Source organism: Miniopterus natalensis, chromosome 2 (assembly GCF_054644295.1).
Source record: "Miniopterus natalensis isolate mMinNat1 chromosome 2, mMinNat1.hap1, whole genome shotgun sequence".
NCBI lineage: Eukaryota > Metazoa > Chordata > Mammalia > Chiroptera > Miniopteridae > Miniopterus > Miniopterus natalensis.
The window spans coordinates 83,134,240-83,159,379 of NC_142082.1; the positions used below are offsets into that span (position 1 = coordinate 83,134,240).

The 25,140-nt window shown below is 35.6% G+C and overlaps 1 protein-coding gene across 1 annotated transcript in view; it reads left to right on the top strand.

Annotated features, from left to right (window-relative positions):
* Positions 1–19,620, top strand: part of SACS (sacsin molecular chaperone) — a 45,618-nt gene extending 25,998 nt beyond the window's left edge. The window contains exon 9 of the mRNA XM_087814367.1: positions 6,749–19,620. Coding sequence (XP_087670493.1) covers positions 6,749–18,306 — 11,558 coding nt within the window. The 3' untranslated portion in view covers positions 18,307–19,620. The remainder of the gene's footprint in view (positions 1–6,748) is intronic.
* Positions 19,621–25,140: the final 5,520 nt, after the last annotated feature.

A 25,140-nucleotide genomic window follows, 5' to 3' on the forward strand; every position in this document is an offset into this window, starting at 1 on the left:
CTTAACTCGTGAGGGCAGAGCCCTGGGAGCTTTGTCACCACCATGTAGCACGGTACCTGCTTTAAGGTGGATGCTCAGTAATTTTTTTTTACCCAAATGAAATTTTTTAATATCTATATTTTTGTACATGCTGTCCCTTTTGCTTAGAATACTGTCTTCCTATTCTCCACTTTGCCTTGCTGAATTTTATTCATCTTTTAATATTCAGTCCGCAAGTCTCCTCCAAAGGCTTTCTTTCACATCTCTCCCCACACTCCTGGCCCTGCCATGCAGATCTGAGTTAGATGTTTCTGCTTTGCTCATGGAGCCCAATACATGCTCTGTTTAATCCTCTTTGCTTTATTATAATTGTATTTTGACTGTGCTAGACTGTAAAATCCTTGAGAGCAGGGGCAGTCTATTATTTTATTTTTGTATTTTTAGTGCCTGGTTGACAAGTTTGATTGGGCATGTTAATGCTTCCGTATGATGGTATTGGAGAGATGGGTACAAAGATGAAAAGGCAAACCTCTGGTATTGTGTGTGTAGTTTAGTGTTTTTCAAATAAGTATTTATTATCTAAAGTGTTCTTCACAGTCATGACATAATAGAACCTGTATTATCATCTTCATTTGAGAGATGGAGACATTAAAGCTGAAAGAGTCTGAAGGACTTAAATGGCTGGCTTGAGTTGTAGAGTTAGGAATATGATTCTGTATGTTTTTTTCCTCCTATTTCCAGGGCTACATTATTTATTTCTGTATTAAGTTACTTGAGTAAATGGGTGACTATTAGAAGTTGGGACATAGAACAACAGGTAAATGGGTTTCAGAGGAAATAAATAGGGGGAAAAAATAGTCAAGCCAGACAAATGGTAGGAATGCAAAATAGGCTGGCACCAAGATGCTATTTATATTTCAAAATTATTTGTATTTATTTATTACATATGGCCTCATGCCTTGTTCCATTTCATGACCAAAGACTCTTCAGTAAATGTTTGTCGGAATTTCCCCTGTGTATCAGGCATTGTGCTAGATGGATATAAAGTAAAGATGAATAAACTGAAGGAGCTCAGAGATGAGCGGGACAGCAATGTCAGCAATACTGCTATTTAGTATGGTTGTTCCTCCATCAAATACTGAGAATAGAGTCGGTGCAGGAGTGGGTGGCAGGTCAGGGGACCTCACAGATGAGCTGGCACATGTTCTGTCTCAAATGTTTGGGAAAAAGACTGTGAACTTCATGTCTGGCGGGATGATGTATTCACATTGTCCACTTTGACACAACTTTGTGATGATTTACAGTATTCATTGCAGAGGTAATCTTTAGAAAAAGTTTCAATTTTAGGTGCCAGCCTCAGGTGTATGGATCAGCAGTATTCCAAAGATTTTGGTGCAAGATTTGTGCCATTAGGTGTTCTAGGTCATTCCTTTTACAGTTGCTTGTCAGACAGCGGGGTCGTGTTTTAGGAAGCCTTTCTGCCTCTCAACCCCACCTTCAGCCTCATTCAGGAGACCATCGTACTCACCTGGAATGCAAAATAATCTTGAAAATCTCACATCCCTTCTTGCCTCTCTGGTTAATAAAACATAGTACTGCTAGTATTATCTTTGGAAAGTACTGTTTTTCCACTTTTTATCTGAAAATCTTCCAATGGCTTCCCCCTTTTCTTTGGAACAAAGGCCAAAATCCTTACAGTTTACTCTGAGTCTCCTCATTATCTTGCTTCACTTTCTGGGTGTTATAAAGATGCCTGGAACATGGAAAGGGTATGTCAGTGTTTGCTATATGATTATTATTAACAATCTCTTCCTTATGTCCTTTATTATAGCCCCTGATGTTTCTCGTATCTGGAAGGCAACATGTTCTCTTTCTCCCTGAGGTGTTGTGCACGTGGTTTCCTGTGCCATCCCCTCCATCTCTCTGCGTCGTGCTCCTCTTCCACACAGCACTAGCAGTGTGTGCTAACAGGACTGAGACCTCCTAACACTCATACTCTTGTACCTGTTTAAACATTAGATAAATAAAAATTTATCTACTTACCAGCCTTTTCATTAGACTATTAGGCAAAGTATGGCACCCTCTCTGTTTTGTTCATTTCTGTATATGTAGTACTCAGTCAATATTGACTGACTGACAAAATGCCTCTAAGGTAATTGAAAAGATGTTAAGATTTGAAGGGTTTATATTCCTTTGGTTAGACCACTGGTCTCCTTATTTGATGCCAAGTTGAGCCAGAGGTACCTAAATACACAAATATCTCACAGAGTTGTAGAGATGTACTTGATCAAATGCATGGCTTGCTTTAGGCAGAGAATGGGCTAGATATCTATGGAGCAGTTCTTTGGTGTTTTTAATTATTGGTGGTTACCATAAGCAAGCAGTGGAAATATATGATAAAATCTCCCTTTCTTTATTTTAAAGTCAGAATTAATGAATTAATTATATACTTACATTGTAGAGATACTCCAAAACTTTTAAAAATCAGATGTCTTCTCTTTCTTAATTCTTATCTAGAATATCTAAATATTATGCGATGATAGCTGTAAAAAACTCCTTAGGAGCTTACCAAATGACTTTATTTCTGTTGTTGAAATGTAATTTGGACATATAAAGTACATATTCTGTAGTTCAGATTCAGTTTGCATTGAAATACATCTTTAAATCTGAAATGTATAATCTGCTACATTTGGAGTTTTGTTTATGGCTTCTACATAATGATGTATTCAGACAAGCAGTGTTAATACAAAACAGTGTTATCTTAAGATAAAGAATAATTTTGGTAGCCATCATGAAAATTGTGACAATTCTTTTTCTAAGAAAGATTTAATTATATTCTAGCACAACAACTTCTCTGGGGATATTCAGGTATGATAACTGACTAAATGTTGTGTTCATTTGTAGCCTGATGTTTTTGTTCATTTGATTCTTTGAATCCTGTTTTCTCATTTACCTAAGTACCTAGAAATTATGTCAATAATTTTTTTTCTAGTGGTAATAACTATTAAAGGAGAGAGGAAACTATATTGATATTGATTTGTGGTGGTTATACATACCACAACAAAACCATATTTAAATGACTTGGAGTCATTCATTTCATAGAACATTTAGTTTCAAATGAAAGATTTATGCTAAAATCTGTATTTCAACCTGTGGTATTTAGTGGGAATGTGTGAAAGCGAGCATACCTCTGTTGTATGATACCCATAAATACTGAGACTAAAAAGTGTTGAGGGACATAAACTCTGGATCTGTGAAGTGAAGGGACCTTACAGCTTAGTGTGCTGAAGAGGGAAATAGCAGAGGAAAAGTACAGTGGCTAAGACAACTTTATTATTAACAATCAGCTGATTGTTCTTAGAATGCCTCATGTGTCATTTTGTTGACTGTTATTTTTTTTTAAATAAGTTTTTTACTTAACTTGTATGTATTATTTTCCCTTAGTTCATTTTTACTTCAAAAATTAGAGGGTACAAGATTTGCTTTACAGAAATTTTTGGTAAATAATGTTTTGGAGTCAATCTATTCTTTGAAGCAGGCTACACATATATAAAAATTAATTTAGAAACTAAGCTGTTGTTATACTGATAATTCATATAAATATTAAATTTGGTTTCTAGCTTGTATTAAAAGTGGCTTAGCATTCACAGCTACTATTATATATTCTTAAACCTTAATATATATATCATTTTTAAGGTGTAATCAAAGAGGAAAACAAAATCTCATAGGAGTGGGCTGCATACATAGTTCCCACCTGTCCATGGGCTCTGGTCATATGAGTGAGCTCCCAGTTGTTGCTCACCTCCTATTCAAGCTGAAAACAAGGAAGGCAGCCAAAGTGTGTTGATTTACTAAGATTTGGTCCCTAGTGCTATTTTTGAACCGCCTCGGTGTGCTCTGCCAACATTAGAGTAGAAGTTTCCGCTGGACCCCACAGTGTGTGCTGTGCTGCCCCTAGACCTGTGGAGTGCCAGATGGAGGCTCAGTGGGCAGGCAGGCTTTCCTTCTTTGGTTTGGTCTTTTTCTTTTCTTTTTTTCCTTTTTGTTTTTTTGAGATTTGACTGACTTACTGTTTACCATTTAATTGAACCTTTACTTTATCAAGTATGTATTTACAGAGAGATTTGGATATCTCTCCTCAGTGGAGCATTGTTAGAACTCATCAATGATCAAAGCTGCCATGCCACTTTCAGTACAAGGAAAGTATAAAAAAACTGTTGCTGTACTTACAGCCTTGGGTCATCAGAGTCTCATCTGGCTGTGACTCTGAGAGTGTGATCAGGTGTAGTAAGTTCCCAGCTAATAAAAGCAGTAAGAACTGAGATTTTCTGGTTAAATAAATTTTGAAGTAGATTATTGTATTCTGTTTCCATCCATGTTGAAAATCTTGCTCAAAATTAGTACTGAACATAAACACATGAATAAATGTATGTAATAAAAAACATAGCGCTGTCTTCCGTTCAGCATGTTGATGTTATTATTTTAAATTCATCTATAATAAAGCAGAAACTACTCTTAGAAGAGTTATTTCTAAATTAAATAATCATATGTAATAATAGTTTAGATAAAAGCTTTCTGTCTCTAGTTACAATTTCAGTATTATACAGTTAACTACTTTTGACAGTGCTGATAACGTTAAAAGTCTAGGCCACAAAAGCACAAGTCATTTATTACAATCCTATAAATTATTTTGCGGAAACTGTTAGAGGTGCTTTGCAATTTCAATGACTTTCTATACCAGGACATGAAGAGTTTTTTCTGTTAAAATTTGTAATTTAGGCTTAAAAGCCTTATAAAGGCTTAAATACAAATAAATAGAAATGGGAATTTCAGATTGAATTGACTTAGGTACTTTGAATTGTGTCTTACTACATTTTCTCTCTCCTTTATTTTCTATTATGTGGTTTAGTTGAGCATGATGCGTGTGTTAGTTGCATGCTATGTGTGGTGTGTGTGTTTCATTGGCATTTTGTTTATATGTTATATAATTTTTCTGAAGTAGTTATGTCTTTCATAAATTGCCAAATTTCATGCTAGGATATTGGATAGGATTATTTACAAAGTGCATGGTATTTGGCAATTATTAACCTAGAACATAGTGTGGTACACATTTAATTTTTTGTTTTCTCAGTGTTGTGCACTTTAATTTCTAACTCGTTTTTGTATCTTTGGTGTTATATTTTTGTGTTACTTATGTTTTGGATATTATTAATTCAGTAAGTATTTGTTTAAAACATTGTTGTTAAAAATTAATTATAAGAATTATATTTTAATGGGACTAATTGACCAAGGGGGCTGTACTAATCAGACTCCTGACAAGATTTTATGATTTCTCAGATATTACTACTTGATTTACTCTAAATCACACAATGTGGAAACTGAAAATATTTAGAATTTGGGCATTGACAACTTCCAAAAGTTGCAAAAATGTGCCCTTGCTTAAAATTCTGTGGCAGTAATTTTAAAATGTCTGTTGTAACATGAGAGATAAATTATTTGGGCAAAGGTAAAGTCATCTTCCTGATGTGTAAGATTCTGAAATAAGGGTGTTCATCCTTGGTTAAAATATAATGATATACAGAAATTTCAAGGGGCTTGAGCTATAGCCTCTTTCATATCTTTTTTTCAAAGTTAGTGTTTCAAGAGTCTAGAAATTATATGTACATAGGGAAAAAATGATGGTAGTTTTCCATAGGATTGAATTTGAGATGCTTTTTATTTCCCTATATGGGCAAATACATACCTATATGTATATAGTGTTATTTTAAAATTTTGTTCCTACTGGTGCTATAAATACTCTGAAATACAAAATGTACTTAGAAATAAAATGTTAATTTCTACACTAGTGGTTAAAAATCAGCAAAACCTTTTTGCCCAGACAAAATCTTTTTAGTTTCCTAGTTTATGAAACATCCCGAAGTGGAGCTACTTGGTGTTGGCAAGCCCCTGCCTTCGCAGCAACACCCCATGTGCTCTGTTGCTTGTCCCTGAAGCATTTCTGCAAAACTCCAGGGCTCTGAAGAACATACTTTAATAAGCAGTTAGTAGCTAAGTAAAAGCTATTTTGGAAAAGTTGTGAATACGTTCCTCACTTGAGCATGTATATAGAGCAGTCTTGAGACCTAGAACCTCACCCTGATCCTTTTTCCAGATGAAAGCATGCAAGTCCCAGGAAGATTAAGTGACACATGTTGTTGAAAGAAAACTTAAGTCTCCTTGATATCTCAGATTCAGCGAGTGTTGGTCAATTGAGAGACTCCAACCTCTGTTTTCATACTTCAGGCCCTTCTCTTTATCTTGTGCAGCCATGTGGCTCCTGCAAACATGAACAAAAGAAATTCCTGTTGGGATTGTTTGTAAATTACTTACCCCTAAATAAAATGGTACTTATTTGAACTTTATCCACTTTTCTTTGGTACTTTTATTTATAGACGAATAACCACTAAAAATTACTTTCCATGTTGATTCCATTTGTAGAACATTATAGGATAATTTTAAAAAACACATATAAATACATTTTACATATTTATTTAAAATAAGCACTTTCCAGAGAATTATTTCTCCCTTAGTTTATTATAACTATGGATTTTGGGGTAGATTCTCTATTATTTAAAAATTATTTTAACCCAGTTATGCTGAATCCTTGCATTTTTACAGTGTACTTAAAACTCAAAATGACTTTCTGGTACTATCTAATCTGCAGGAATAGAAAACTAAATAAGTTTTAGTAGAATTACATATTTATAACATGTCTGTATCTGATTTACAGGAAGACCGTGTACTCAGCTGCAGCTTCTAAATCCAGAACGATTTGCACGCCTTATCAAAGAAGTAATGAATACATTCTGGCCTGGTAGAGAGTTGATTGTTCAATGGTATCCATTTGATGAAGACAAAAATCATCCATCTGTTTCATGGCTTAAAATGGTTTGGAAGAATCTATATATACATTTTTCAGAGGATTTGACTTTATTTGATGAGATGCCACTTATTCCCAGAAGTACACTAGGAGAAGGTCAGACATGTGTGGAACTCATTAGACTCAGGATTCCATCATTAGTCATTTTAGATGATGAATCTGAAGCACAGCTTCCAGAATTTTTAGCTGACATTGTACAAAAACTTGGAGGGATTGTCCTTAAAAAATTAGATGCCTCCATACAACATCCACTTATTAAAAAATACATTCATTCACCATTACCAAGTGCAGTTTTGCAGATAATGGAGAAGATGCCATTGCAGAAATTGTGTAATCAAATAGCTTCACTACTTCCGACACACAAAGATGCCCTAAGGAAGTTCTTAGCCAGTTTAACCGATAGCAATGAAAAGGAAAAAAGAATAATTCAGGAATTGGCAATATTTAAACGAATTAACCATTCATCTGGTCAGGGAATTTCCTCTTATACAAAACTAAAAGGTTGTAAAGTCTTGCACCACACTGCCAAACTTCCTCCAAACCTGCGACTCTCTATTTCAGTAATAGACAGTAGTGATGAAGCTACTATTCGCTTAGCAAACATGTTGAAAATAGAGAAGTTAAAGACCTCCAGCTGCTTAAAGCTTGTTTTAAAAGATATTGAAAATGAATTTTATTCACATGAAGAGATAATGCACCTTATGTTATGGATCCTTGAGAATCTATCCTCTCTTAAAAATGAGAATCCAAATGTGCTTGATTGGTTAATTCCATTAAAATTCATTCAGATTTCACAGGAACGAATGGTATCAGCCAGTGAACTCTTTGATCCTGATATAGAAGTACTAAAGGATCTCTTTTATAATGAAGAAGATACTTGCTTCCCACCATCAGTTTTCACCTCACCAGATATTCTTCACTCTTTAAGACAGATTGGTTTAAAAAACGAAGCCAGTCTCAAAGAGAAAGATGTTGTGCAAGTGGCAAAAAAAATTGAAGCCTTACAGGTCAGTGTTTGTCCAAATCAGGAAGTTCTTACAAAGAAAGCCAAAACACTCTTACTGGTTTTAAATAAAAATCATACACTGTTGCAGTCATCTGAAGGAAAGATGACACTGAAGAGAATAAAATGGGTTCCAGCTTGCAAGAAAAGGCCTCCAAATTATCCAGGCTCTTTAATATGGAAAGGGGATCTCTGTAGTCTCTGTGCACCGCCAGATATGTGTGATGCAGCCCATGCAGTTCTAGTTGGCTCAGCACTCCCTCTTGTTGAAAGTATCCATATCAACTTGGAAAAAGCTTTAGGTATCTTCACAAAACCTAGCATCAGTGCTGTCTTAAAACACTTTAAAATTGTTGTTGATTGGTATACTTCAAAAACTTTTAGTGATGAAGACTACTACCAATTCCAGCATATTTTGCTTGAAATTTATGGATTCATGCATGATCATTTAAATGAAGGGAAAGATGCTTTCAGAGCCTTAAAATTTCCATGGGTTTGGACTGGCAAAAAATTTTGTCCCCTCGCCCAAGCTGTGATAAAACCATTCCATGATCTTGACCTTCAGCCTTATTTGCATAGTGTGCCTAAAACCATGGCAAAATTCCACCAACTGTTTAAGGCCTGTGGTTCAATAGAGGAGCTGACATCAGATCATATATCTATGGTTATTCAGAAGGTATATCTCAAAAGTGATCAAGATCTCAGTGAACAAGAAAGCAAACAAAATCTTCATCTTATGTTGAATATTATCAGATGGCTATATAGCAGTCAGATTCCAGTAAGCCCCAACACACCAGTTCCTATACATCATAACAGAAACCCTTCTAAACTAATCATGAAGCCAATTCATGAATGCTGTTATTGTGACATCAAAGTTGATGACCTTAATGACTTATTGGAAGATTCAGTGGAACCAATTATTTTGGTGCATGAGGACATACCCATGAAAACTGCAGAATGGCTGAAAGTTCCATGCCTTAGTACAAGATTGATCAATCCTGAAAACATGGGATTTGAGCAGTCAGGACAAAGAGAACCACTTACTGTAAGAATTAAAAATATTCTAGAAGAATATCCTTCAGTGTCAGATATTTTTAAAGAACTTCTTCAAAATGCTGATGATGCAAATGCAACAGAATGCAGTTTCATGATTGATATGAGAAGAAATATGGACATTAGGGAGAATCTTCTGGACCCAGGGATGGCAGCTTGTCATGGACCTGCTTTGTGGTCATTCAATAATTCTGAGTTCTCAGATTCAGACTTTGTGAACATAACTAGGTTAGGAGAATCTTTAAAAAGAGAAGAAGTTGATAAAGTTGGAAAATTTGGTCTTGGATTTAATTCTGTGTACCATATTACTGACATTCCCATCATTATGAGTCGAGAATTCATGATAATGTTCGATCCAAACATAAACCATATCAGTAAACACATTAAAGACAAATCTAATCCTGGGATCAAAATTAATTGGAGTAAACAACAGAAAAGACTTAGGAAATTTCCTAATCAGTTCAAACCATTTATAGATGTGTTTGGCTGTCAGTTACCCTTAACTGTAGAAACACCTTACAGCTACAGTGGAACTCTTTTCCGACTGTCCTTTAGAACTCAGCAGGAAGCGAAAGTGAGTGAAGTTAGTAATACCTGCTATAATACAGCAGATATTTACTCTCTTGTGGATGAATTCAGTCTCTGTGGACATAGGCTTATCATTTTCACTCAGAGTGTAAACTCAATGTATTTGAAGTACCTGAAAATTGAGGAAAGCAATCCTAGCTTAGCACAAGATACAATAATAATTAAAAAAAAATTCTGCTCTTCCAAAGCATTGAATGCACCTATCTTAAGTGTTTTAAAAGAAGCTGCTGAGCTCATGAAAACCTGCAGCAGCAGTAATAAAAAGCTTCCTACTGATGCACCAAAGTCATCTTGCATTCTTCAGATCACAGTTGAAGAATTTCACCATGTGTTCAGAAGGATTGCTGATTTACAGTCGCCACTTTTTAGAGGTCCAGATGATGACCCAGCTGCTCTCTTTGAAATGGCCAAATCTGGTCAATCAAAAAAGCCGTCAGATGAGTTGTCACAAAAAACAGTAGAGTGCACCACGTGGCTCATATGTACCTGCATGGATACAGGAGAGGCTCTAAAGTTTTCCCTGAATGAAAGTGGAAGAAGACTAGGACTGGTTCCTTGTGGGGCTGTAGGAGTTCTGCTCTCTGAAGTCCAGGACCAGAAGTGGGCTGTGAAACCACACATTGGAGAGGTGTTTTGCTATTTACCTTTACGAATAAAAACAGGATTGCCAGTTCACATCAATGGGTGCTTTGCTGTAACTTCCAATAGAAAAGAAATCTGGAAGACAGATACAAAAGGGCGATGGAATACCACCTTCATGAGACACGTTATTGTGAAAGCTTACTTAGAGGCTCTCAGTGTCCTACGTGACCTGGCCACCAGTGGGGAGTTAATGGATTATACCTACTATTCAGTGTGGCCTGATCCTGATTTAGTTCATGACGATTTTTCTGTAATTTGTCAAGGATTTTATGAAGATATAGCTCATGGAAAAGGGAAAGAATTGACCAGAGTCTTTTCTGATGGATCTACGTGGGTTTCCATGAAGAATGTGAGATTTCTAGATGACTCTATACTTAAAAGAAGAGATGTTGGTCCAGCAGCCTTCAAGATATTTTTGAAATACCTCAAGAAGACTGGGTCAAAAAACCTTTGTGCTGTTGAACTTCCTTCTTCAGTAAAATTAGGATTTGAAGAAGCTGGCTGCAAACAGATACTGCTTGAAAATACATTTTCAGAGAAACAGTTTTTTTCAGAAGTGTTTTTCCCAAATATTCAAGAAATTGAAGCAGAACTCAGAGATCCTTTAATGAATTTTGTTTTAAATGAAAAGATTGATGAATTCTCAGGAATTCTTCGCGTTACTCCATGTATTCCTTGCTCTTTGGAGGGACATCCTTTGGTTTTGCCATCAAGATTAATTCACCCTGAAGGACGAGTTGCAAAGTTATTTGATACTAAAGATGGACGATTTCCTTATGGTTCTACTCAGGATTATCTTAATCCTATTATTTTGATTAAACTAGTTCAGTTAGGTATGGCAAAAGATGATATTTTATGGGATGACATGCTAGAACGTACAGAGTCAGTAACTGAAATTAATAAAAGTGATCATGCTGCTGCTTGTCTAAGAAGTAGTATCCTATTAAGTCTTATTGATGAAAAACTAAAAGTAAGGGATCCTAGAGCAAAGGATTTTGCTGCAAAGTATCAAACAATCCCCTTCCTTCCATTTCTAACAAAACCAGCAGGTTTTTCTTTGGACTGGAAAGGTAACAGTTTTAAGCCTGAAACCATGTTTGCAGCAACTGACCTTTATACAGCTGAGCATCAAGATATAGTTTGTCTTTTGCAGCCAATTCTAAATGAAAACTCCCATTCCTTCAGAGGTTGTGGTTCAGTGCCATTGGCTGTTAAGGAGTTTTTGGGATTACTCAGGAAGCCAACAGTTGATCTGGTTGTAAACCAGTTGAAAGAAGTTGCAAAATCAGTTGATGATGGAATCACATTATACCAGGAGAATATCACCAATGCTTGCTACAAATACCTTCATGAAGCAATGATGCAAAATGAAGTAACTAAGTTATCAATTGCTGAAAAGTTAAAACCCTTTAGCTTCATTCTAGTTGAGAATGCATACGTTGACTCAGAAAAAGTTTCTTTTCATTTGAATTTTGAAGCAGCACCATACCTTTTTCAGTTGCCTAATAAATATAAAAATAATTTCCGTGAACTTTTTGAAAGTGTGGGTGTAAGACAGTCATTTACTGTTGAAGATTTTGCCTTTGTTTTGGAATCCATTGATCAAGAAAGGGGAACAAAGCAAATGACAGAAGAGAATTTTCAGCTTTGCCGGCGAATAATTAGTGAAGGAATATGGAGTCTCATTAGAGAAAAGAAACAAGAATTTTGTGAGAAAAATTATGGCAAAATATTATTGCCAGATACTAATCTTAAGCTTCTTCCTGCTAAATCTTTATGCTATAATGATTGTCCCTGGATAAAAGTAAAGGATACCACTGTAAAGTATTGTCATGCTGATATACCCAGAGAAGTAGCTGTAAAACTAGGAGCAGTACCAAAGCGACATAAAGCCTTAGAAAGATATGCATCCAACATCTGTTTTACAACACTTGGTACAGAATTTGGACAGAAAGAAAAACTCACCAGCAGAATTAAGAGTATCCTTAATGCCTATCCTTCAGAAAAGGAAATGTTGAAAGAACTTCTTCAAAATGCTGATGATGCAAAGGCCACAGAAATCTGTTTTGTGTTTGATCCTAGACAGCATCCAGTAGATAGAATATTTGATGATAAGTGGGCCCCATTACAGGGGCCAGCACTTTGTGTGTATAACAACCAACCTTTTACAGAGGATGATGTCAGAGGAATTCAGAATCTTGGAAAAGGCACCAAAGAAGGAAATGCTTATAAAACTGGACAGTATGGGATAGGATTCAATTCTGTGTATCATATTACAGACTGCCCTTCTTTTATTTCTGGCAATGATATTCTGTGTATTTTTGATCCTCATGCCAGATATGCACCAGGAGCCACATCCATTAGTCCTGGACGCATGTTTAGAGATTTGGATGCAGATTTTAGGACACAATTCTCAGATGTTTTGGATCTTTATTTAGGAACCCACTTTAAACTGGATAATTGCACAATGTTTAGATTTCCTCTTCGTAATGCAGAAATGGCAAAAATTTCAGAAATTTCTTCAGTTCCATCATCAGACAGAATGGTCCAGAATCTTTTGGACAAATTGCGGTCAGATGGAGCAGAACTTTTAATGTTTCTTAATCACATGGAAAAAATTTCTATTTGCGAAATAGATAAAACTACTGGAGCTCTAAATGTGCTGTATTCTGTAAAGGGCAAAATCACTGATGGAGACAGATTGAAAAGGAAGCAATTTCATGCATCTGTAATTGACAGTGTTACTAAAAAGAGGCAGCTCAAAGACATACCAGTTCAACAGATCACCTATACTATGGATACTGAAGACTCAGAAGGAAATCTTACTACATGGCTAATTTGTAATAGATCAGGTTTTTCAAGTATGGAAAAAGTATCTAAGAGCGTTATATCTGCTCACAAGAACCAAGATATTACTCTCTTCCCACGTGGTGGAGTAGCTGCCTGCATTACTCACAACTATAAAAAACCTCACAGGGCCTTCTGTTTTTTGCCCCTTTCTTTGGAGACGGGTTTACCATTTCATATGAATGGCCACTTTGCTCTAGATTCAGCCAGAAGAAATCTGTGGCGTGATGATAATGGAGTTGGTGTGCGAAGTGACTGGAATAACAGCTTAATGACAGCATTAATAGCTCCTGCATATGTTGAATTACTAATCCAGTTAAAAAAGCGATATTTTCCTGGTTCTGACCCAACATTATCAGTTTTACAGAACACACCTATTCATGTAGTAAAGGACACTTTAAAGAAATTTTTATCATTTTTCCCAGTTAACAGGCTTGATCTACAACCAGATTTATATTGTCTAGTGAAAGCACTTTATAGTTGCATTCATGAAGATATGAAACGCCTTTTACCTGTTGTACGGGCTCCAAATATTGATGGCTCTGATTTACATTCTGCAGTTATAATTACTTGGATTAATATGTCTACTTCAAATAAAACTAGACCATTTTTTGACAATTTACTGCAGGATGAATTACAGCATCTTAAAAATGCAGATTATAATATCACAACACGGAAAACAGTAGCAGAGAATGTCTATAGACTGAAACACCTACTTTTAGAAATTGGTTTCAATTTGGTTTACAACTGTGATGAAACTGCTAATCTGTACCACTGTCTTATAGATGCAGATATTCCTGTTAGTTATGTAACTCCTGCTGATGTTAGGTCCTTTTTAATGACATTTTCCTCTCCTGATACTAATTGCCATATTGGGAAGCTGCCTTGTCGACTCCAACAGACTAACCTAAAACTTTTTCATAGTTTAAAACTTTTAGTTGATTATTGTTTTAAGGATGCAGAAGAAAATGAGATGGAAGTGGAGGGACTTCCCCTTCTCATTACACTGGACAGTGTTTTGCAAATTTTTGATGCAAAACGACCCAAGTTTCTAACAACATACCATGAATTGATTCCATCCCGCAAAGATTTGTTCATGAATACATTATATTTGAAATACAGTAATATTTTATTGAACTGTAAAGTTGCAAAAGTGTTTGACATTTCCAGCTTTGCTGATTTGTTGGCTTCTGTATTGCCTCGTGAATATAAGACCAAAAATTGTACAAAGTGGAAAGATAATTTTGCAAGTGAGTCCTGGCTTAAGAATGCATGGCATTTTATCAGTGAATGTGTAAATGTGAAAGAAGAACAAGAAGAAACTAAACCAACATTTGACATTGTTGTTGATATCCTAAAAGACTGGGCATTGCTTCCAGGAACAAAGTTTACTGTTTCAGCCAATCAGCTTGTAGTTCCTGAAGGGGATGTTCTGCTTCCTCTAAGCCTCATGCACATTGCAGTTTTTCCAAATGCTCAAAGTGATAAAGTCTTTCATGCTCTCATGAAAGCTGGCTGTATTCAGCTTGCCTTGAACAAAATATGTTCAAAAGACAGTGCATTTGTTCCCCTGTTGTCATGTCACACAGCAAACATAGAGAGCCCCACAAGCATTTTGAGGGCTGTACATTATATGGTTCAAACTTCAACATTTAGAACTGAAAAATTAGTAGAAAATGACTTTGAATCACTTTTGATGTATTTCAATTGCAATTTGAGTCACTTGATGTCCCAAGATGACATAAAAATTTTAAAGTCACTTCCATGCTACAAATCCATCAGTGGTCGCTATATGAGCATTGTAAAATTTGGAACATGCTATGTACTTACAAAAAGTATTCCTTCAGCTGAGGTGGAAAAGTGGACACAATCATCATCATCTGCATTTCTTGAAGAAAAAGTACACTTAAAAGAACTATATGAGGTGCTTGGTTGTGTACCTGTAGATGATCTAGAGGTATATTTGAAACACCTCTTACCAAAAATTGAAAATCTTTCCTATGATGCAAAATTAGAACATTTGATCTATCTTAAAAATAGATTATCAAATATTGAGGAATTGTCAGAGATCAAGGAACAACTTTTTGAAAAATTGGAAAGTTTATTGATAATCTATGATGCTAACAGTCGACTAAAGCAAGCAAAACATTTTTATGATAGAACTGTAAGAGTTTTTGAAGTTATGCTTCCCGAAAAAATGTTTATTCCTAAGGACTTCTTTAAAAAATTGGAACAACTTATAAAACCCAAAAATCAAGTTGCATTTATGACCTCCTGGGTGGAATTCTTAAGAAATATTGGACTAAAATACATACTTTCTCAGCAGCAGTTGTTACAGTTTGCTAAGGAAATCAGTGTGAGAGCTAATACAGAAAATTGGTCTAAAGAAACTTTGCAAAATACAGTTGATATCCTTCTCCATCATATATTTCAAGAACGAATGGATTTGTTATCTGGAAATTTTTTGAAGGAACTGTCTTTAATACCATTTTTATGTCCTGAGCGGGCCCCTGCTGAATTCATTAGATTTCATCCTCAATATCAAGAGGTAAATGGAACACTTCCTCTTATAAAATTCAATGGAGCACAAGTGAATCCAAAATTCAAGCAATGTGATGTGCTTCAGCTGTTATGGACATCCTGCCCTATTCTTCCAGAGAAAGCCACACCCTTGAGTATCAAAGAACAAGAAGGTAGTGACCTTGGTCCACAAGAACAGCTTGAACAAGTCTTGAGCATGCTGAATGTTAACCTGGATCCCCCTCTTGATAAGGTCATTAATAACTGCAGAAACATATGCAACATTACAACTTTGGATGAAGAAATGGTTAAAACTAGAGCAAAGGTCTTAAGGAGCATATATGAATTTCTCAGTGCAGAAAAAAGGGAATTTCGTTTTCAGCTGCGGGGGGTTGCTTTTGTGATGGTAGAAGATGGTTGGAAACTTCTGAAGCCTGAAGAGGTAGTGATAAATCTAGAATATGAATCTGATTTTAAACCTTATTTGTACAAACTACCTTTAGAACTTGGTACCTTTCATCAGTTGTTCAAACATTTAGGTACTGAAGATATTATTTCAACTAAGCAGTATGTTGAAGTGTTGAGCCGCATATTCAAAAGTTCTGAAGGAAAACAATTAGATCCTAATGAAATGCGTACAGTTAAGAGAGTAGTTTCTGGTTTGTTCAAGAGTCTACAAAATGATTCGGTCAAGGTGAGGAATGATCTTGAGAATGTACGTGACCTTGCACTTTACCTTCCAAGCCAGGATGGTAGATTGGTCAAGTCCAGCATCTTAGTGTTTGACGATGCACCACATTATAAAAGTAGAATCCAGGGGAATATTGGTGTGCAGATGTTGGTTGATCTTAGCCAGTGCTATTTAGGGAAAGACCATGGATTTCATACTAAGTTGATAATGCTTTTTCCTCAAAAACTCAGACCTCGTTTATTGAGCAGTATACTTGAAGAGCAATTAGATGAGGAGACCCCCAAAGTTTGTCAGTTTGGAGCCTTGTGTTCTCTTCAGGGAAGACTGCAGTTACTCTTATCTTCTGAACAGTTCATTACAGGACTAATTAGAATTATGAAGCATGAAAATGATAATGCTTTCCTGGCCAATGAAGAAAAAGCCATAAGACTTTGCAAAGCTCTAAGAGAAGGATTGAAAGTGTCTTGTTTTGAAAAGCTTCAAACAACATTAAGAGTTAAAGGTTTTAATCCTATTCCCCACAGTAAGAGTGAAACTTTTGCTTTTTTGAAGAGATTTGGTAATGCTGTCATCCTGCTTTACATACAACATTCAGACAGTAAAGACATTAATTTCCTACTAGCATTAGCAATGACACTTAAATCAGCAACTGACAATTTGATTTCTGACACTTCATATTTAATTGCTATGCTAGGATGTAATGATATTTATAGAATCAGTGAGAAACTTGACAGTTTAGGAGTGAAATATGACTCTTCAGAACCATCAAAACTTGAACTTCCAATGCCTGGCACTCCAATACCTGCTGAAATTCATTATACTCTGCTTATGGATCCAATGAATGTTTTCTACCCAGGAGAATATGTTGGGTACCTTGTTGATGCTGAAGGTGGTGATATCTATGGATCGTACCAGCCAACATATACATATGCAATTATTGTACAAGAAGTTGAAAGAGAAGATGCTGACAATTCTAGTTTTCTAGGAAAGATCTATCAGATTGATATTGGTTATAGTGAATATAAAATAGTTAGCTCTCTTGATCTGTATAAGTTTTCAAGGCCTGAAGAAAGCTCTCAAAGCAGAGACAGTGCCCCTTCTACACCAACCAGTCCTACAGAGTTCCTAGCACCTGGTGTACGAAACATTCCTCCTCTTTTCTCCAGTAAAGAGAGCCACAAGAGCTCATCTTCAAAACACCATTCCCCCAAAAAGCTTAAGGTGAATTCTTTACCAGAGATTTTAAAAGAAGTGACAACAGTGGTGGAGCAAGCTTGGAAGCTTCCAGAATCTGAAAGGAAAAAGATTATTAGACGGTTATATTTGAAATGGCACCCTGACAAAAATCCAGAGAATCATGACATTGCTAATGAAGTTTTTAAACATTTGCAGAATGAAATTAACAGATTAGAGAAACAGGCTTTTCTAGACCAAAATGCAGACAGAGCCTCAAGGCGGACATTTTCAACCTCAGCATCCCGATTTCAGTCAGACAAGTACTCATTTCAAAGATTTTATACTTCATGGAATCAAGAAGCAACGAGCCATAAATCTGAAAGGCAACAACAAAATAAAGAAAAATGCCCACCTTCAGCTGGACAGACTTACTCTCAAAGGTTCTTTGTTCCTCCCACTTTCAAGTCAGTTGGTAATCCAGTTGAAGCACGAAGGTGGTTAAGACAAGCCAGAGCAAATTTTTCAGCTGCCAGGAATGACCTGCATAAAAATGCCAATGAATGGGTATGCTTCAAATGTTACCTTTCTACCAAGTTAGCTTTGATTGCTGCTGACTATGCTGTGAGGGGGAAGTCTGATAAAGATGTAAAGCCAACCGCACTTGCACAAAAAATAGAGGAATATAGTCAGCAACTTGAAGGACTGACAAATGATGTCCACACATTGGAAGCTTACGGTGTAGACAGTTTAAAAACAAGATATCCTGATTTGCTTCCTTTCCCACAGATTCCAAATGACAGGTTCACTTCAGAAGTTGCTATGAGGGTGATGGAATGCACTGCCTGTATCATAATAAAACTTGAAAATTTTATACAACAAAAAGTGTGAAAGTATTTAAAGGAAAAATGTAGAGCTAGATCTTGAATGTGTTATAGCACAAATATGAATTGCTGTTTTTCTGAAGCTTCATTGCCACTTATTTAGGAATTATAGATTGTTTGGGAAGAATTTGAGTTATTATGAATGTGAATATCAATAGAAGACCTTAACTGAATCTAAAAGAAAATTATTTTGAAGATGGTGTTGAACTGAAAAATTGCTAGATGTATTTGAATGGCTAGAATGGCATCATATTGAGCTGCACTTTACATAACCAAAGCTTAGCAGTTTGTTAGAAAAGAATCTGTTTATGTCTTTGGTTAGGATGAAGTTAATTTTATGTTTTTAACATGGTACTTTTGAAGGGGCTAATGAAACACTGGAATATCATTGCTTTAAACAAAACAAGGGGAATTAAGTCTTGGAATTTTATCATTTATTTAAGTGGATCCTCTTAGACGTGTTATTTTATCAGCTGGATCTGATTATGAATTTGTTGCAATTTTACATCTTAAATACTCAATGCATTTAAAAAATGGTACCATATTTTAATCCTGAATATTACTTGATTAAGAATAGGCAGATAGTACTTCCTAGAGTGTACTGAGTGCACTTTACATCTTTATTTTAAATGGTTTTTACACCTTATGTTTACAGGTTTCCTCTTTCATGAAGATAGCATATGGAAAACTCAAAATTGTGGAAGTTCTTATCACCAGATGTTAATATTGCTTCCAAGAACTGCTTACTAAAACAATGTTTATCAAGTGATAGAACATTTGCTTTAAGTTTGTTTGTACATATTTTCCACAAATGTCATAGTTTATATAGTGTGGTTGAACAGGATGCAATCTTTTGTCGTCTAAAGGTGCTGCAGTTAAAAAATATTTTGCCTTTCAACATGGCACTTAGTGGAGCCTTTTGGATTTTACTTTGAAAACACTGAAAAAATGTAAAATCATTGTGGCAATATCCAGTAGTTTATAAAAGAGGAATTATTGGCTTGTATTTTTCCCATGGATGATGGTTAATTTTCATTATGTTCGAATGTCCTACCATATGTATTTACTTAACATATTTCTTTTGCAGAATGTAAAAGAAAGGTAATGATAATTGGTTTAAATACATGTGTTGGCTGTAAATGAGGCTAAATATAATATTTTATGCAATTAAGGGCTTATGGAACATTAAAACTTTTTTACTTTTATTGGTAATAAGGAATGCACCTCCACAATTCTATTGCTTCTGGATGTGAAGCCATGTAATTATTTCTGCTGTTATAGTAAGTGCCATAATTTTAATAAAGCAAATGTATATATGAAATCATCGTAACTGGTATTTCATGAGAAATAGTTCATTGAAAATCAAACTTAATATCTCTCTATATTAAATTTTGATATGTGTGTTGTGTATGTGTGTTTATTGGAAATATTATGATAGAATTTTCCTATATTTTTTATACTGGAATTTTAGTAGTTTATTTTTTTTTAATTATTTTATTTTTGGGAGTTTTACAGATGTTCCCAATTTTCTCCCCTTTACCCACCTCTCCCCATCTTCCCCTCCCCTTCTCCCCTCCCCCACCCAAGTCTTCACCTGTCTTGTCTGTATCCATGGGCTGTTCATATATGCTTATAAGTTCTTTGGTTAATCCCTTCCAGCCCTCTTCCTGCCTTCCCTCTGAAGTCTGTTAGTCTTTTTCATGCTTCCATATCCATGGTCCTATCTTGTTCGTCAATTTATTTTTCTCCTTAGATTCCACATGTAAGTGAGAACATGTGATATTTGTCTTTCTCTGACTGGCTTATTTTGCTTAGCATAATATTCTCCATAGTATTCTCCACATCCCTCCATGCTTACCCCCAAAGGGTAAGAGATCCTTCTTTTTTACAGCTGCATAGTATTCCATGGTGTAAATGCCCCACAGCTTTTTTATCCACTCATCTACTGATGGGCACTTGGGCTGTTTCCAAATCTTAGCTATTGTAAATAATGCTACTATGAACATACGGGTGCATATATTCTTTCTGATTGGTATTTTGGGATTCTTAGGATATATTCTAAAAGTGAAATCACTGGGTCAAAAGGCAGTTCCATTTTTAATTTTTTAAGGAAACTCTATACTGTTTTTCATAGTGGCTGCACCGGTCTGCATTCCCACCATTACAATAGAATTTTCTTATATTTTTTATACTGGAATTTTAGTAGGATTTTTTATGATTGAATATAAAGTACTAGGTTTATTAGGTGCTTATTGGTTAAAGAATTTATCTTATTTTACCTTTTTAGGGAATAAGATTAGTTGATATATATGGTATATATAGGGTAGGGCAAAAGTAGGTTTATAGTTGCGAGTATGTAAAACAGTTTATTCTTGTATTGTTACCTATTATTGTATTATTTTTCCATGTAAGCAACTATAAACCTACTTCTGCCCCACCCTGAATACATATGGATTGGAAGTAGATACTTTATATATGGTTCTTCTATAGGTAGAGGCTGAATTGATATTTTCCTCGTCTCAGGAGAGGGTTTCATGTTTGGGGCTAATTCACACTTGAACCCTAACAGGTAGGAAATGTTCATCTTTATTTCTGAGGTGGAAGTCTTCAAAGTTAGGCAGAGCAGTGCTAACAGTTTTGTGTTCTGCTACTACCCAAATTCTGGATCTTCAGCTTTCTGGGCCTTTTTAAAGAAGTGCTTACTGCTTTGGAACTCAGTTTCGGCACTTGGAATGTATTTTATTGCTTTTGGGTATTAAAACTTACACAGAAAACCTTGTCTGGCTTTTGTGATTGTTGATTCAGTTGGAGTTTTGTGGGGGGTTTTTTTAGACTTTTTTTTTAAGTTACAGGTTCAGTCCTAGCTTGTGTGCCTCAGTTGGTTGGGTGTTGTCTCATGCATCAACCGAAAGGTTGCTAGTTCGATTCCCAGTCAGGGCACATACCTGAGTTGCAGGCTCAGTCCCTGGTAGGAGGTGTGCAAGAGGCAGCTGATTGATGTTTTGCTCTCACATCAGTGTTTTCCTCTCCTTCCCTTTTTAAAAATCAATTTAAAAATTAAAGAGTTACAGGTTCACAATCCCTTGTATGAAACCCTTGGATTCAAATGTATTTCAGAATTTGGGTCTTAGGAAGTTTTTAATGAAGCATTGTCATCAGGGTTGATATTTTGCAGTGAAACCTGTGAATATTCACAGTAAGTTGAATTGATCTGATAAATAGCCATAAATTTAGGTCAGGTTTTGCAACTGACATATTTGGAAAGTTTTCATTTTGGGGTAGCTTTTTAGATTTTGAAATTTGGGGCAAGAAATTTTGTGAGCTAATTATCTTATGCTTTTTCTTTTCCCCTGTTTTGCTTTTTGTATTAAAAAGAAAAATGGAAACTGTCAGTGGTGTGTAGAGTAACTGCTCCTGAGTAGCACATAGTCTAGAATGGGACTGGGATGGGCTCCTGCACTCGAGCAGATTCTGTGCTGCTAGGTGAGGGAGGGATAACTAGTGGACAACCTGCACAGTCCTGGAGGCAGAGCGTGGAGTGCTGAGAGTCTGGGAATGATGTCGGTAAAATGTTCAATAGTTTTTAATAAAGTTGTTCCCATGTCTGATTGGAGGATAGGTGGGATTTTCTTCTATTTGTGCAAGTCAACATTTTCTGTACTGTTTTGTAGATGTCAAGAATAAAATTTGTAGTGCTGGTAGAAAAGAATTAGAAAAGATTTTAATTAGTCATGTATTAATCAGGGTTCTACCAGAGAAACAGAATCAATAGAAGATAATATAGATATAGATAGATATGTAAAAAGATTTATTTCCAGGAATTGACTAGTGATTATGGAGACTGGCAAGTTCTCAATCCATAGACCAGGCCTAAACCACAAGCTGGAAATGCTTGGGCAGGAGCTGAAGCTGCAGCCTGCAGGTGGGATTTCCTAAATCTTTGGCTTCTAAAGTTTTTTCCCCATTTATATTATTTTAACAAATATGGCTTACAGTAGTGCTTCTTGAGCACCCTGTGAAGGCATTCTGTCAGTTGATGGAGCTGCGGAGGTGCATTCTCCATCCTGTCTGTCAGTTTCTATCAACCACAGACTGGTGAGACTTATCTACTTATACTTTGGACCTATTACCTGTATACTAAAAGCCCAAATTAGTTAGATTTTATTTAAAAATAAAAACTACGTGTTTAAAATATATTCTTTCTCTTGATAAGTGGCTTGGGAAGGACCTTCATTTACTCTGAATACAAAGCCCAGATTTCAAAGAAGACAGAATTGAAGTTGCACTGTGTATTCAGTTAAAAATTCCATGTTTTACTTAGCAGTGCTCTTAGATCTTCTTGTTCCTCCTGCTTGTTTGTACTTGACACAAAGTTTATTTGTTTCCAAACCACAATAAACAAAGTGGAATTTTAAATGTGGAGAAGACTGCTAAAGCTGAGTAAAACGTGATATTTTAAATCAGGGAAAAAGCAGGCAACCTAATAGCCTTAGTGTGAAGGGTTCTGCCCTTTCAGAAGAATAACTGCCACCTTTCTTCACTGTTCCCCAAAGGAAAAGAGATTGATCTGGCTGGTGAATTGAAAAGAAGGACCTAAACGTGTAGCTCACCCCTTTCTGTTTAAAATTTGTCTGTCTTCAGAACAGGTGCACCTGTTCACCTTCCTACACATAGTGAGCTACTGGCATTGGGAGCCTACAGTTCAGCCCTGGATGAGAGAATTTGTGTTTTATTTAACTGTCAAGTCTTAGGAAATTCATTTTACTGCAAATCAGAGTTCTTTACTATTCCAGCTGATAGCCTGATTTTTTTTTTAACTTGTGTCTACACGGTTGGTTTGGAAATTGGCATAAAATATCAACACTCAATGGTCTGTAATCACTTGGTATATATGGGGTGTCTGTGTGTCTACCTCATTAGTGTAAATGCATAATCATGTCCTTGGACTTTTAATGAAAATTTAAATTGCATTGTATAATGTATTTAAGAAGGCAGGTTTATGTAATACATTTTAGAATGCAGCCTATCTAGAAGTTGTCATTCTAACCAAAGAGAAATTTCTTATCTCACTCTGGAGAGTGCAGATCCTTAACGATAACATCATATAGCGAAGGAGCAAAAAATCTAACTTACACTTTATATTTAAAAGGTTCTATTCATCATACATTCTTCTTGATGCTTTTTCTTGACCTCACTTTATCATTTAAGCATCTTTTTTTTTTTTTTGACATGTGAGAACCAAACTAATTCATAAATGTTCCATGGTGATCCTGTGTTATGTCAACAGGTCTTGAAGATATTTATTTTGCACAAACATGGAGCCAGAGTAAATATGACCAAAAAAAAAAAAAAAATGGCAACACTATTTACTATGACAATAAGACTGTCGTAGCAAGAAAGCAGACATTAAATCAGGACTTAAATGGAAAAGGTGACCCAATTTATAATTTAAAATGGACCCAACCCCGGTGAAACTGTAGGAGCATTATATTTAGAGTTGAGTTTGCTCTTATGCATACTTGCGGTTTAAAAGTCAAGTTGTTATAAGTGGGCTACATGTTGTTAAATGAACACCTTGTTTAAACAGCATTAGAAATAAGTTCACTTTTCTATTTTCAGTTTTGAGACTCTAGAAAATGAATTGGAACTTGTGTTTATAGTTATAAATCCTATAATTAGAAAGTTGCAATGCCATTGATCCCACCATATCTTTTGCTGTTTGGGGGCTCTAATGATAACAAACTGGTAAAACCCCAAACAAACCGAAACCAAAATCCACCACTCTTTGTGAAGAACATTTAAAAAGTGAATGGCTTACATATAACTAACTTGTTTTCATAGGTGTAGTGTGTCCCCTTTAGGTTACATAGCAACTTATAATAAGTCAACCAATTGGTACTGAATATTTTTTCACAAACTGAGAGTCTGATTCTATGAAGTTACATCCAATTTTTTATCTGTTGTGTAGAGGTAAGTACACAGGATGGGCAGTTATGAGTCCTACCACCTACTTGCTGTTTGATCTTGGTAGATGGCAAAACCCATTTGACTTTAGTTTCTTCACTTGCCAAAAGAGTATTATCCCATCTACACAGTTATGTAGGTTGGTGTTTTGAATGGAATGAAACAACGTATCAAAGTTTTTCCAAGTGGAAACAGCTGTTCAAATGTAGGGTCACAGTTTAATTTCCAGTAGATACTGTATGACCTTGTGACTTGTTCTGCTTGAACTGTTTTTTATCACCAGTAACTTGGGAAAATAATACCTACCTCAAAGAGCTGTGAGGATTAAAGAAAGTAAGATGCTCAAACTGTGAAGTTTAGGAAAAATGTAGGTTGATTTTTATTGCTCATTGACTATCAAAAAAGCATGATTAATTTTGTATAATTTATTCCTTTGACTACATATTGAAAACCAGATCAACCTTAAAGTCCCTTTAAAATATGAAGATCTTCTTGTGAAACTTGACAAACTTTGCATTAAAATGAAGCGAGAACTCACAGGTTTGAGTGATATAATGAAAACACCTCATAGAACTTTGGGGCATCTTAGTATTGACCGATGCTATTTTTATAGGGAGTTAGATATCCACAATTGAACACCATAAATTAATTCCACACAGCAGTTCAATATTTCATTGTAGATTGACATGTGCAAGAAAGGAAAAGAAAATTCACGAGGTTCTGATGAAAATCAATCTGATGAATAAATACATTCTTTTGATATTTCTTTGACTTTTGCATCTAACATTCACACACCATTCATCTGAACCCTTTCATTGACACAGGTTTTCCTTCTTTCTGAGTTCCTTTTGAAAGTGTATCTTACTTCCATCCACCA